General features: G+C 36.9%; 1 protein-coding gene across 12 annotated transcripts in view; it reads left to right on the forward strand.

Annotated features, from left to right (window-relative positions):
* NEK7 (NIMA related kinase 7) overlaps window positions 1-15,775 on the forward strand; it is a 158,071-nt gene that overhangs the window by 24,071 nt on the left and 118,225 nt on the right. For 11 of the 12 annotated variants that reach the window (XM_039484404.1, XM_039484403.1, XM_039484402.1 and 8 more), the window contains one exon: window positions 12,917-12,998. In XM_039484404.1, the coding sequence (XP_039340338.1) occupies window positions 12,942-12,998 (57 nt within the window). In that variant the 5' untranslated portion in view covers window positions 12,917-12,941. Of the gene's footprint in view, window positions 1-8,951; window positions 9,002-12,916; window positions 12,999-15,775 lie in introns of those variants that run through there. The other variant, XM_039484409.1, reaches the window with a different exon arrangement.

The raw sequence follows: 15,775 nt of genomic DNA on the forward strand, positions 1-15,775 counted from the left end.
CAGGTGGCAGGGGCTCATGCTGTCAGCCCCGGGCAGCTGGTGTTTTGGTTAATTCAGAGAGCAGGATAATGGAGGCTTGGCTAAATGGGGTTCTAACTATGTATGCTTTTATTTTTTCACAAAATGTAAAAACTAAAGATTCTCTTTATAAACACAGAATTTGCGTTACCTTAGCAAACAGATTTCCAGGATCCCTGATCATCAGGAAGATCAGTCAGTAAAACAAGTGTAGTTGTTGTACTATACCTAGGTTGGTGATCAAGGAAGTCCCAGAATCCAGAGATCGAGAGTTATCTTACTGCAGATTTCTCAGTAATCTTATTTAAGAATGGAAGATCTGGAATGAGCCAAAAAGTCAGTATCTACAGATGGTTTCCTGGGTGGAGCACACACTCCCTTCTCACTGTCTTCCTTAGCAGGAGGCATTTACTGTCTTTGTCGGCAATGGACCCATTACTTTGCCAGCCAGGAAAGACCTAGTCCGAAGTGAACCAAAGTTCTTCCAACACTTGTAGGACACTAGTGACCACAGATCAACTAGAAGACTTAACATTTGTTCTTTTGCCCTTTTTCTCGGGCATCATTGAGTCATACAGCTTGTCTGAATTCAAGCAATTTTATCTGCAAAATAACAAGAAATCATTGCAAGAGAAGAGGCCCAAGTGAACTGTTGAGTGGAGATAACCTAATTAGGTTGGGCTAAACACCACATGAAAGAGATCCCTCATTTGATTGATTTTTTGCAGATGCTATTGTGGAGGCAAGAAAACTTCTTTTCTTTGCCTTTTGCATTATCAGAGTGTAAGAATTTTAATTGGTCACCTTTGGTACATGTGAAGCTTGTTCTGCTGGTGTTCTAGTTGTCTTTCCTCTTGCTTCATCCGGTGCCTATTTTCCATAAAACCAGTGTGTCCTGTGATGGTAAAGCAGGGGAGGAGGATTACCATATTGATGGTTGAAGATATATGCATATGTTTGTCTTGTTTTACTTTTTTCCCTGTGATAAAGTACATTGCATTTTATAAACAAAAGTAGCTAATTAGCATTTTTATTGTATAATGGGTTTTTTTTTGCTCCCCTTCATCTTTTAAATTAAAGCTTGAAAGCTTATTTCAGGAATAGTATTAATTAATACTGATTTATTTAGACTGAAGAATGATAAATATTTCCATCAGTCATGTATTACACTATCTCTCTATATAAAGCAAGCTTACTATTGTAGAGGTCAAGGACTTGAATTGTCCCAGGTGCCAAGTCTCATTGATGCTTATGTTTTGGTATGCTAAGCAAAACCATAATTTTGATACAAATATTGGACCACATGAGGAGTGCTATGAGATTGAACTCTTTCAGTAGCAAGGACTAATTCCTTCATATCCTCACAATCAGCCAAAAAGGAGAGGTTCTATACACTTGGCATTTTTTCTGACCCAGATGCAGCATTACCCTAAAATGGTAATTTAGCATATCCCTTTCCAAATCAGATAAAGGATATAAGAGGTGGGGGTAGAGAAAATGAGGGGGAAAGAGCCCTAGAAGAAACTTCAGTTTGTGAGAGAAAGCAGCAAAGCACCCCTCACCACCTTCTCTGCAAAAGCAACACTGTACTCTCTACTTGATAAAAATGAGTGTTGCACTGTTCCTGGGATTTTGTGTATTTTAGTCTTGTAACAGAATAAAGCAAACCCAAGAGAGAACCTTCCCATTCACCCAACAGCAATGATAAGAAAAGAAATGGTACGAAAACCATTCTTCCTCTTGACTTTGAGTAGCCAGGTAAGGTCAGTAGGTTGTATAGTTCTTTAGCTGATAGGGAAACTAGCTAAACCAGTGGCTCTCAAACTTTTTTACTGGTGACCCCTTTCACATGGGAAGTCTGAGTGCGACCCCCCCCCTTATAAATTAAAAACACTTTTAAATATATTTAACACCATTATTAATGCTGGAGGCAAAGCGGGTTTTGGGGTGGAGGTTGACAGCTCGCGACTCCCCATGTAATAATCTCGCGACCCTCTGAGAGGCTCCGACCCCCAGTTTGAGAACCCCTGAGCTAAACAAACCAATTTGCATAGCCCTTATTAGACCTGCCAATCCCCTGCAATAGAGGTAAGTCCCAAGGCACAAGCTCCTGGTTAGGTTCTGTTGGCCTAGAAAGATTCTCCTCTGGGACCTCAAAGGACCAGTACACCTTGTTCCTTAGTTTTTTATTGATGCTCATGGAATACAACTTCCACGAATCCTCATATTAAACATACATATTGGTGGTTTACAGGATGCCATCAACTTAAAAGAATCACACACTCAAAAAAAATTACTGTTTTTTAGGGCTGTCAGTTAATCGCAGTTAACTCATGTGATTAACTCAAAAAAACTAACTGCGATTAAAAAAATAAATCGTGATTAATCGCACTGTTAATAGAATGCTAACTGAAATTTAAATATTTTTGGATGGTTTTTCTACATTTTTCAAAAATATTGATTACAACCCAGAATAAAATGTGTACAGTGCTCACTTCATATTATTTTTTATTACAAATATTTGCACTGTAAAAATGATAAACAGAAATACTATTTTTCAGTTCACCTCATACAAGTAATGTAATGCAATCTCTTTATTGTGAAAGTGTAACTCACAAATGTAGATTTTTTTTTTTGTTACATGACTGCACTCAAATACAAAACAGTGTAAAACTTTAGAGCCTACAAGTCCACCCAGTCTTACTTCTTGTTCAGCAAATTGCTAAGAGAAACAAAAGTTTGCCTACATTTACGGGAGATACTGCTGATTGCTTCTTATTTACAGTGTCACCTGAAAGTGAGAACAGGCATTCGCATGGCACCTTTGTAGCCGGCATTGCAAGGTATTTACGTGCCAGATATGCTAAACATTCATGTGCCCCTTCATGCTTCGGCCACCATTCCAGAGGACATGCTTCCATGCTGATGATGCTCGTTAAAAAAAAAGTGTTAATTAAATTTGTGACTGAACTCCTTGGGGGAGAATTGTATGTCTCCTGTTCTGTTTTACCCATGTTCTGCCATGTATTTCATGTTATAGCAGTCTCGGATAATGACCCAGTACATGTTCGTTTTAAGAACACTTTCACAGCAGATTTAACAAAATGCAAAGAAGGTACCAATGTGAGATTTCGAAGAATAGATACAGCACTCAACCCAAGGCTTAAGAATCTGAATTGCCTTCCAAAATCTGAGAGGGACGAGGTGTGGAGAATGCTTTCAGATATCTTAAGAGAGCAACACTCCAATGTGAGAACTACAGAACCTGAACCACCTTCTGCTGGTTGCATCTGACTCAGATGATGAAAATGATGGTGCATTGTTCCACTCTGCTTTGGATTGTTACTGAGCAGAACCTGTCATCAGCGTGGACGCGTCTGCTGGAATGGTGGTTGAAGCATGAAGAGACACATGAATCTTTAGCACATCTGGTACGTAAATATCTTGTGATGCCAGCTACAACAGTGCCATGCAAAAGCCTGTTCTCACTTTCAGGTGACATTGTAAACAAGAAGTGGACAGCATGATCTCCTGCAAATTGTAAACAAACTTGTTTGTCTGAGCGATTGGCTGAAGTAGCACTATGTGGACTTGTAGGTTCTAAAGTTCTAATTTTTTTTTATTTCTGAATGCAGTTTAATTTTGTACATAATTCTACATTTCTAAGTTCAACTTTCATTATAAAGAGATTGCACTGCAGTACTTGTAGTAGGTTGTAATAAAAAATAAATATAAAATGAGCACTGTACACTTTGTATTCTGTGTTGTAATTGAAATCAATATATTTGAAAATGTAGAAAACATCAAAAAATATTTAAATGGTATTCTATTGTTTAACAGTTTAATTAATCGTGATTAATTTTTTAAATTGCGCAATTAATTCTTTTAATCACTTGACAGCCCTACTATTTTTATGAAGAAACGAACAGGTAGTTATTGTAGTTGAAAAATTAGACCAAAATTTGTTCTCCCATCTTTGTTAGATTCTCCTGTAGTCTGAGAATTTCCACTGTTTGTTTGGGTCTTTCTCACTGCAACGGAGTTGCAAAAATAATTTTTAGAAAAAAGGGCATATGTGATCATAAAACCACATGGGTAGATGTAGTAACTTAAACTACTTTTTAATTCACTTATGCAATTGCTTTCATATTGATGGCGTTGTTTTATCTGGGTTTGTTTCTGTAACATACTTATTAAAATCAGAATACTAAAACTGATTTGGGATAAAATATTAAAATTCTGCATGTATAAATTCTTGACATTTTTCAATCTGGTTTTTCTGACCGTTTATACTCTGTAGCTGTAATTGTTTCTGCTACATTATTTTACACTATGCAGTGTATTTTCTATTGAATTATTGAAAAATTCTGAAAATTAATATTAAAGATGTATATTTTTTACACTTGTACAAGATAAGATAGTAATGTTTATCAGATAGTAAAATAAGAACAAAGGAGACACTGTACTCTCCTTAGAATTTTTTTTTCCTACAATAGTCATTCAGTAATCATTTGTAATATACAACAAGGGATTTCTTCTCTTTGTTGTCACATTTAAAATTTTTGCCATCTGTGCTTAACTTTGTAGTGTTCCATTTGAGTAAGTGAAATCATCTAAGGTTGAGAGAAGGTATACTAGAGCCACTTAACAAGCCTGGAATACGAGTCCCAAGGGTAGAGAGAGGTTTTAATGACCAATTTGTATGCCAGTGTTTTGTGCTGTACTCATGTCTCTATCATGTTATCCACCCTGGTGCAGCTGCACATGATTCCTTTTGCTACAGCCTTGAGTTACAGCTAGTAACTCCAAATAGTACATATACTCAGAGTAAATATTATCTGTATGGAATAACTACATCTCATGGTACAGTACTCTAGGCCTGGTGAAAAGATGATTTTAGGTCTTAGTTGTTATTGGCTAAACAATGTTTGCATGGCTGGGAATTGGCTAAGGGAATGAATCATCACCTTCCTATGTCCTTAAAATCCAGGGCAGAGTAGATGAGTAGCTGCCTTGTTGCCTCTTCTACAGCCTGTGCATTTTAAGTAACAGCAGGTAGAGTGTCGCTGGACACCTTCTGTGTAAGGAGATTTAAGCCTATGGGTTTTCATTACCCTTGCCATGCCCCTATCTTTTTTTCTCACTGTACTGCTATGAAGAAGGGCACCGTGGAACAGAACAGCGCTTCACAGGTGTGTGGGTCCATCCCATATAGATGGAGAAACTGAGGCACAGATAGATGAAATGACTTGCCCAAGATGATGCATGTCAGTGGTATACTCCAAAAGGGTTGCAGAAGAGGCCTTCCCTACATCTTCCTGGTTTCTCTCTCTCTCTCCCTCTCTTCCCCCGCACCCTCAAGATTGTAATAAGCTTAAACAGGATTTGTGGTGTTTGCATATTACAATGGGTAAAAACAAACAAAACAAAAAATAATATAAAAAATTTATTGATGGCAAAGTCAGCAAAACTGTACTAATTTTTATTTGGACAAAATAGTTGAAAATAATTTTTTGTGAGGATGCCTTAAGAATATCCATTAATGTTCATGTTAGTTGCCCACAACATTTCAGGAAAATAGAATCTGGTCTTATAATACATAGCATGTTCTCTCTGTGGTTATGTCTTTGTTGATGGTGTACTGCATTTCCGTCATAATACTGGATGTTTGGTTTTGGTGTGACTGTTCCTAAGCTGCGTGTCCTGTATACTTGGTGGTCAGACCAGATAATCATAATGATCCCTACTGGCCTTAAAATCTATGAATACCAAACATACACTGTTTTCATACTATCTTCTAGTCTATCTGTGCCTGGCTGTGCCATAAAAGACAACTCTGAAAAGAGCAGGAAGATTTATAAGCATTCTCATATGGTGATTTGAGTCAGTAATATTAATAACGATTCTTCACATACTATTTAATTCTTTCTCCAAGGTTTCTTGCATACTAGAATGTGAAATACAGTGTTTAGATATTGTAAATGTCAGGTTATCACATTAAGTAGAATATATGCTGTACTACTATGTCCTGTAGTATGGTAACCTGAAATCAAGGGACAGATGTAGGGGAGGAGAAGTAGTGGTACTCTCCAAACTCTGTCCATGAATGGCACCAAAATGAGATACTGTAAATAGTAGGTTGTGCAGAGTTTATATGATCATTACATGATCACTATTTTTTTTATGCTCTGTAAAAGTAAAGTAGTTAACAATGTTGACCTTTACATCACCATCATTAGGTTTCAGAAATACCACCACATTGAGATGGATGGAGTCAGCTCATACATTTCAGGCAGTTGCAGACATCACAATGACGGTCACATCTTTTTCAAATTTTGAATGATTTCTTAGTAATCACATGGGCTAGAGGCAAGTTCTTTTAAATTGAAGCTTGGATTCAGGAGCAAGATACAGATCCAGGAGAAAGTACTGGCTTACTGAGCCCCCAAGAACCATCCCATTTCAATCTCTGCCCAAAAACATTGTTTTCAAAGGGAAACAAAGACAGTGGAGAATGGTAACCTGCCAGAGCTGGATCAGATATCCAGATAATATGTAAGGTGTACAGACATAAAAAGCAACAGAAGGAAGGCCTTTACCTACAACAAAAACAAGCTCAGGAAATATTATCCTCAGAGGGGGAAATATAAAATCAAACTACAGTAGTTCAGTGAGAGCCGTACAAATATTAAGCTTGATGGTCAAACTTAGGAAGGAGGTAAAACACCACCCAGGTAAGAGCCAGAACTAACTCATTAGTGAGGACATACCTGTATTTGTCACTCCCAAGCAAGGCTTCAGTATAAATTACCGGTAACCTCGAAGATTGTGCTTTCTGTGGCTGCTCTTTATTCCCTTTCACAATTTTTGCAGCATGACTTTTATAAAGAGAGATGATCAGATATTTTGGGAAAGATATCTGAAGTATTCTAAGCAGCTCGAAAAGTATGGTTGCCATGTGTTACAAACCCTTTCTGCTCTGCACTCCATCTCTTAGTCTCAATTTTTTTAAAGAGTCAGGTTAGTGAATGGAAGTATTTTTTGAGTCTTAAGATCACTTAGAATGTAAGTATTGTAGCTTTGTGAATGTAAAGAGAAATTCAGTATCCACACAGTGGTTGTGTTTTGACTTATATTGAGGCCCTACTACAGGGAAACTCGGGCATGGAGAAATTTGAATAATTTATCTAAGATCACAAAGGTAATCTGTGACAGATCCAGAAAAAAACTCTTGATTATTTTGTGTTCTAGAAGGAATACTGCAGTAGTCCTGTTTCTTCAATATTTCCAAATAGTCTTGTTTCAGAGTCAGTGGAATTGGCTGCAAAATATAATTGTATTTAATCAAATAAGTACCCACCATGTATTAATGTACTTTGTTCCACGGAAACAACAGGGTTTCTGTATCAAGGCAGGAGTTTGGAGCCTGCACTTCAGTAAAATTCTTAAGAGCATAACTATGTGGTTATATTTCCCAACATTTATCTGTTTCAAGTTCTATTATTATAGTAGTAAGAATAGTGATGTAAAAGATATTTTCTGTATGCAATGAGATTTTCAGATGTGCCTTGTAACGTTGAGCCATGAGCTCTTTAGGAAAGGTGTGCTAACAAAGGGCAGCCCAGTTTTAGTGCCTATTGTTTAAAGCAAATCTGGAAAATAAAATCCGAATTTATTCTTTCAGATTTTTATAATAATCAAATCCAGTCACTAAAGCCAAATTGGTAAAGAAAGCTAAAGAGAAAGGTAGTTAGAGCAAAGTGAGAGAAAGTTTTGATGTCACTGTTAGAGAAAATGATTGGAACAGTACTGTTTTTGTAAATGATGTTGTAATTGTCATCTGTCACGTTTTTTAAAGAGATTCCAGGATCTATTATAGCAGTTAAAGGACTGTTAAAATAAAGAACTAACTGAAAAAATAGATTCTTAAAACACAATCTCAGACTTGGATTATCTCTGGGATTTGTCTGATTGCAAGACAACTATGGTGTTGAAGACATGGGTAGACTTAATCAGGGTATTTCAGTGTCCTTTAGTGATTAACCAGAAAAAGATCTAATTTTTCAGTGGAAGCTACCACTGTTTGGTGACTCGTCTAACCCATTGCAAAATCAAAAAGAAAGATGTTACATATCCAGCAAAGAACTGCCAGTATTGGCCTTGTCAGGCTTTTTAAATAACAGGGTCTGACTGCCAAGTGTTTTGGAACAAACAGCAGCTGCCAGCAATTTTCCAGTTTTATCACCATATTCATACTAATATTTTTAGAAATCTTAACAATTTTTCAGTGTCTTGTCCTGGCAGGGGGCCAGGGCTATCATGAAATTTTGCAGATGATTAGTAAAGACTCTCTCATTAACAGATTGAGCAATTCCTCTAGCTGTTTTTTTCCCCTGTGTTGTCTTTACTCCACATCTTTGTGTTTGATTCTTCTTTTAAGGATTAGTTTCACTCCCCTGAAAGTACTGTTTAGAACTACCTTCAGATCTCATTAATCTCTGCATTAATTGCAGCTAGCATTCCAAAAACTGTGCACTAGTTGTACAGAAATGCCGAGGATAAGGATAAAAGAGGTTGAGTCCCAACGTCCATTTTTGGTTTGGAACAGCCACAGGGCAGTCAAATGGTTTGCTACCACTGTTGGTAAGATATTGGCTGACTTTTTCAAATAAGGGAGTGAAGATGAGATCAGGAATGTGTCATTCCTGATAAATGATTACTGTTGGGCCAAAACCAATATTTAATTTAGGCTTTGTCTATTACCAGTAACCCAAGTGTTTCTATTTTCCTGCAGTTATCATAGTATTCCACACACACACACACACACACACACACACACACTCTCTCTCTCTCTCTCTTTTTAATTGCTGATGTTGCTACCAGGTCATAAAGTTGTACTCTCCATTTTATTCCTCAGCCCAGTGATGGGTTTGTTTTTGTTTTTTTTCCCAAGACATAAAAGCTATACTTTCTCCAGTTCAAGGTAATGCTCCCCTCCGTATTGTTTGTTAACTAACTGTTACTGAAATTCAATACAAACAACCTCAAGAAAGAGGGTCTATCCTGAGGGCTTAAAAAGGATTCATCTCTGCTTTTAGAATTAATAGGTGGAAATTGTGTTCCTGCCTAATCTCTCTGTTCATGATCTGGACAGGAAGGATTTCTGGAAACTTAAAAATTTTCCAGAAGAGTGCTGTGGTGCTTAGAGTGGCATAAAGAACTTTTCTCATTAATCTGAAGGAAAACCAAACTTTTCAAACTTTAGATAGGGAAATTGTTTTGAAGATATACGATCATTTGACATACATACCTTTGGTTTTTCCCATTTTTTTAAATGGGAACATGTTTTTAAGTTACATTTGTGGTCTGATTTTTATAATAATTTGTAGAAAAGTCTCTTATTCCCTCCAACTAAAATGTTTGAGGCAAGTACTTCCACATCTGATTGTGTGTCAAAGCTACATGAATTAAGCCTTTAAAATGGTAACCGAGACACTTATAACTAGCTAACTATAATCCATTATTTGTTACTTTCGCATGGATCCTGATCTTTATTTTTGTTCCTGCATGTTTCTTCTTGATACAAATTTTCAAGCTTGTTGATAAATTGTATAGTCAGCTGCTCGATCACACTTCTTTCATTATGAAATGTAGTCAAGAGGCCAAATAACAAGTGTCGGTCAGGTTTATTGCTCGAAGCCAATAATAATATAGTACAGGAAAATGGTTCTATACGATATCAGACTCCACTAAACCATCTCATACAGCGATGTTACATCCATCTTATGTGGAAGGTGTGCTCCCAAAGTTACACATTTCAAATGATATTATTTATATGATGATTTTACAATTTATACGTTTCTTTACACATCACTAAAATCTAACCCGTCTGTTTGTTTCAGTTGAGTAACTTGTTCTGTTCTTATCTTTGCTTTGGATTCTAGCATTCCAGGTACTGGTCCATGAAGGTACTTCCCTTGCTTGTACTAAGGGCAAGTCTACACTTAACATGCTGCACGGGGTTTAGGTTGGTATAACTACGTTGCTCAGGGGTGTGGATTTTTCACACTCCTGAGTGACGTAATTATACTCTCATAGGTCTGTAGTGTAGACCAGACCTAACACCTAGAACAAATGTGTCTTGATTTTTGACAAGGTCCCTATCTTCTTGTGCCAAATACTTACTTCAGCAACTTCAAAGTATTATGCTATACTTAGCATAAGTGAACAGGATTATGGTATATCTCCATTCATGTGTGGGGGAGGGATAGCTCAGTGGTTTGAGTATTGGCCTGCTAAACCCAGGGTTGTGAGTTCAGTCCTTGAGGGGGCACTTAGGGATCTGGGGCAAAATCAGTACTTGGTCCTGCTAGTGAAGGCAGGGGGCTGGACTCAATGACCCTTCAGGGTCCCTTCCAGTTCTAGGAAATAGGTGTAGGCCAGTTTATGCTATATCATTGTTACAATATTTGTGCTTAACATTGGTGCATACCTCTATATCTATCTATATATGCTAGCAAGGATGTATATATTAGTCAGCAAGCTTGACCTTATGGATTATTTTTAATGTATCAGTCAGTATGAGCAAGGTTAATATATAGTATTTCTAGAAGAGCAGTGTATTGGACTATTTTTACATCCTGTAAAGCTGCTGTTGTATTATCACTGTGACAGTTTTTTAAAAAAGTTCTGCTAACCTTATCATGGTGTGCAGTCCTTTAAGGAGGATTTGCAGCTGTGAATATTAGCTATTTGTTAGACCTTTTCTGTAATATTTTGAGATTGAAAGAGGTTAATTGCTGATGTTGCTACCAGGTTAAAGTTGTGATTTTTTTTTTTAAATGCACCACCTCTTGGCTAGTAAGCGAGGAATTAATCTTAATATACTGTTGTTTTTTTTTTCCAAATTGTCTAAAAAATTCCTGGCAAGTTTTCTTCAATAGATTTTTAGTTTGGAGGCAATACATTTTATAATCTGTGTTTCAAAGGTTGTTTTAGTCAGTAGGTGGGTTAGGTGAAGAAAACTGTTTTTACTTAGCAAGATTTTCTTGGTATTTATTAAGCTTAATTCAAGGATAAATAACTTCATTAAAGTTATTTATTATTGTATTCCTATTTATATTGTACTGTGCCTGGAGGTTATTCTTTCTAGACAAAGAGCCCTTTCTTCTGGCCTAGTCAAAATTATTAAAACAGCCAGATAATAAAATGACCAACATAAAATGTAAAACTTGTTCATGGGGAAAAAAAAACCCTTGAAACACACAATTAGCTTGGGTGTCTAAAGATGAAGTCACAACATTAAAGTGTATAGTGTTTTTAAATCTTCGAGAAGTATGCTTACATAAAGAAGACTTCACTGCAACTGTCTCTTCTTATCGAAAACTGATATATGCAGTATATTGTAGGTGATACCTTTGGTTAAGACTGCCTACCTCTTTCCATTGTAAGCCTGTTTTCTGTTGCCTTAGCTTAAGCTATTTGTAGTGAAATTTCCCCATGCTTTTTCTGTCTTGGTTTGAATTATTTTTAAAGATTTGAGCAAAAATGATTGAGGAGTTTTCCAGAATTAGATTAGCGGGGGGGATAAACAAGTCAATTTCCCAATGTTAAAACAGTCTCTAGATGAGTTTTTACAAAACAACTTTAGTGCTTCCATGGTTTGTAGTAGGAACTTGAAATTTGGGAAAGGAACGGTTCTGAAGTGAAAGAGAAGTGACTTTTGCTGTTCCTATGAAAATCCTTCCAGATTTGGCTAAGTTACAAGCTTCTGTAAATGCCTTTTTATTCATGTGCATTGGAACACATTCACCTCCTGTCTCTTAATTATATGAATGTTCCAACTGCATTGTATATACTCCTGATGAACCTTCTACATCGTACCCATACAATAGGGACAGAAATAGAGCTCCACAAGACATAGGCAAAACAGATGCTTCAGGTGCTTTCCATTAATGAAATACCATTTTTGCCTTGGTAAGGGTTCATTTGGCTGTGAACCAGGACACACTGAGTTTTAAAATCCACTCCTTCCTATCCTTCATTGTTAACAATTGTGTGCTGTTTGCACTCTTCATGTTAATCAAGATCTCATGCCCCCATCTTAGGAAGCAGGCAAGTGTTCTTCTTTGTATTTTACAGATGTGGTAACAGGATATGAGAGGTTTGCATAGCTTGGAATAAAATTCAGGCCCCTAATATGGCAGATCTAAGGCTCACCCTCTTAACCAAACAGCCTGTTAGAATAGTGAATGTATATGTTTGACTATAGTGTCTCTAAAATCACGCTATTTCCATGAAATTCAGAAATGAGTGAATATTATGTAAACAACAAATAGCACTCAGAAGTCCTAACTCTATCCCATTTTAGCCACTCTATCACACTCCTGCCCCAGAGCCAAGATATTCTGTCTAGCAAGTACTTGTGCAATCACTTGGCAAAGTGTATGTGTCATGTCTACTTTTAGTGGCTGGTGCACATAGAGAATGATGGGGTATTACTGCCTTTGTCTAATGGAGTCACTTGTTTAGCTCAAGTTGTAGAGGTTTGTGATATGGATCTGACAGTCTCAGGTTCAAACTCTGCTGATGACTTCTGTGGTTGGGGTGGGGAATACATAATGGAATTTCTTCCTCTTATTTTTTTTTTAAAGTGGTCCTTTACAACAAAAACTAGGGAATCTCCTTACCCTCAGAAAAAGGGCTAAAATGTTTTAATGGTTGCAAAGTCAAGCATGCAAAATAGAAAATTCTTCTAGCATTGAATTCATTGTGTACTGAAGTTCAGTAAAATAATTTAATTCCATTATTATAATTGAAGCACATCAGTAAGTGGTACAGTGAATATAAACATTAACTAAATTGCAATTTAATGAATATACATATATTATTTTTGCAGAACATAAAAAGCCCTGTTTGATACAATGGATGAACAGTCACAAGGTGTGCAAGGGACTCCTGTTCCACAGTTTCAACCACAGGTACTTTATTTTACTAGTCATCAAGAGCAGAAATAAATGGATTTAGTAAATGGAAGAACATGTTAATTTTAATGAACAGAACAAATTCTAAAAGGCTATTGTTGATATTAGAATACTTTTTTTTTCTCCATTATTCAATGCCATTCCGAGAGGGTAAGTTTTTACTGCATTTAATGTGTTCAGTATGGTATTCAAGGTAATAGTTGATTATTTTAATCGAGTTACTTGTGTGGAATCACATAACTGGTCATCAGTGGTTAATAAATCAGATGAAATGTTATGAGATCAAGTGTCTTTGGATATTGTTTTGTTTAATTTGTATTTTTCTGTCTCAAGGCATCTATGGAGAAAAAGAAGCCATAAAGAAATGTAATATTGCATTAGTTAGTCATTGAATTACAAAATATCAGCTCCATAGTTCACAGAAAAAAGCTGCTTTTTTGCCTCCTACTCCATCACCAACTGGGAAAAGTCGGAGTGGAGGCGAGAGGCAAACATGAAAGTAATTGTTTTCCTATGAGGTATCAAGCTGCTAAACACTATATATATTTCCAAATTATAGCAGAGTTGCCAGATTTATTTCAGATTGCTCCTTTTAACCTTCTGTTCTGACACTTCCTGCTGGTATCCCATGTGGGTTAGTGCCTTCCCTTGTTGAAAATGGGCAAGGGAGATTCACAGTTACAGTAGTTCTATGACCAAGAGATGTGAGGGAAATTTAGCCATCCTTGCAGTTGGATTTGATGGTCTGACTCAAAACAAAAGTAAGATTATCAGGCAATAGATAAAGTTGGCATAGTGCTTATTAATATTCTTCTAAAAATGTTGCTTCTGTTAATAACATTATTTAAAAACCTTTGGAAAGCAGCACTCTAATCTCTGATCTTGTAAAGGTGCTTTGTTTTATGCACTATGAGGAGTTACATGTAAGTCAATAGAAATGGTCATAGTAAAGTTAAACAATTGGGTAATTCTTTGCAGGACCAGGACCATAACTGTTAATCTTCTGTTGGTGTGTTTCAAGGATTAGCCTGAATAATAAAGGTGATGTGGCAACATGTGGTTGTTCTGAAGTTTTTGACAATATAAGTAAGATTTTTGCCAAGTCTTCATTTCTGTATTTTAGTATTTTTAGTAGAACTTTCCTTGTTCCAATGCCTGCATTGGAGCAGCTTTGAGGCTAAAATAAAAATAACAGGAGTACTTGTGGCACCTTAGAGACTAACAAATTTATTTTAGCATGAGCTTTCGTGAGCTACAGCTCACTTCTTCGGATGCATAGAATGGAACAAACAGACAGGAGATATTTATACATACAGAGAACATGAAAAGGTGGAAGTATGCATACCAACAGGAAAAGTCTAATCAATTGAGATGAGCTATCATCAGCAGGAGGAAAAAAAACCTTTTGAAGTGATAATTAAGATGACCCATAGAAGGTGTGAGGAGAAATTAACATAGGGAAATAAATTCAATTAGTGTAATGACCCAACCATTCCCAGTCTCTGTTTAGGCCAGAGTTAATTGTATCTAATTTGCATATTAATTCGAGTTCAGCAGTGTCTCTTTGGAGTCTGTTTTTGAAGTTTTTTTGTTGCCAAATTGCCACCTTCAAGTCTGTCACTGAGTGGTTAGAGAGATTGAAGTGTTCTCCCACTGGTTTTTGAATGTTATGATTCCTGATGTCAGATTTGTGTCCATTTATTCTTTTGCATAGAGACTGTCCAGTTTGGCCAATGTACATCATGTGCCAGCAGAGGGGCATTGCTGGCACATGATGGCATATATCACGTTGGTAGATGTGCAGATGTACGAGCCCCTGATGGCGTGTCTGATGTGATTAGGTCCTATGATGGTGTCACTTGAATAGATATGTGGACAGAGCTGGCATCGGGCTTTGTTGCAAAGATAGGTTCCTGGGTTAGTGTTTATGTTGTATGGTGTGCGGTTGCTGGTGAGTATTTGCTTCAGGTTGGGAGGCTGTCTATAAGCGAGGACTGGCCTGTCTCCCAAGATCTGTGAGAGTGAGGGATCATCTTTAAGGATAGGTTGCAGATCTTTGATGATGCGCTGGAGAGGTTTTAGTTGGGGGCTGTAGGTGATGGCTAGTGGCGTTCTGTTATTTTATTTTTTAGGCCTGTCCTGTAGTAGGTGGCTTCTGGGTTTTTTTTCCTCCTGCTGATGATAGCTCATCTCAATTGATTAGACTTTTCCTGTTGGTATGCATACTTCCACCTTTTCATGTTCTCTGTATGTATAAATATCTCCTGTCTGTGTGTTCCATTCTATGCATCCGAAGAAGTGAGCTGTAGCTCACGAAAGCTCATGCTAAAATAAATTTGTTAGTCTCTAAGGTGCCACAAGTACTCCTGTTCTTTTTGCAGATACAGACTAACACGGCTGCTACTCTGAAACCTGTCAAAATAAAAATAAACATTCTCGTGCTTCTGTATCACTATTCATCAGATCTTAGAGTACCAAACAGTTATAAATTTAAGATATAATTTGAATTTATGCATATTCCTTACACCTATCTTGATGAAACAAGTGTGCAAACTTATTTTTTTAATTAAGAAAATTCAGACTACTACTGCAGTGCGTAAATTCTAAAATTCATAATGACTCACTGTTCCAATGATGGATTCTCTTCCTTGGCTGAGTAGGAGGCAGAATCAGATCTGTCAGTTGGGATGAGACGATGAGCTCCTATATCTCTGGGAAACCTTAGTTGTGACTGCCTTCTTTGATAACAGGCAGTTCTTGTATTTCCCACATTC

This window comes from Mauremys reevesii, linkage group 8 (assembly GCF_016161935.1).
Source record: "Mauremys reevesii isolate NIE-2019 linkage group 8, ASM1616193v1, whole genome shotgun sequence".
Classification (NCBI taxonomy): Eukaryota; Metazoa; Chordata; order Testudines; family Geoemydidae; genus Mauremys; species Mauremys reevesii.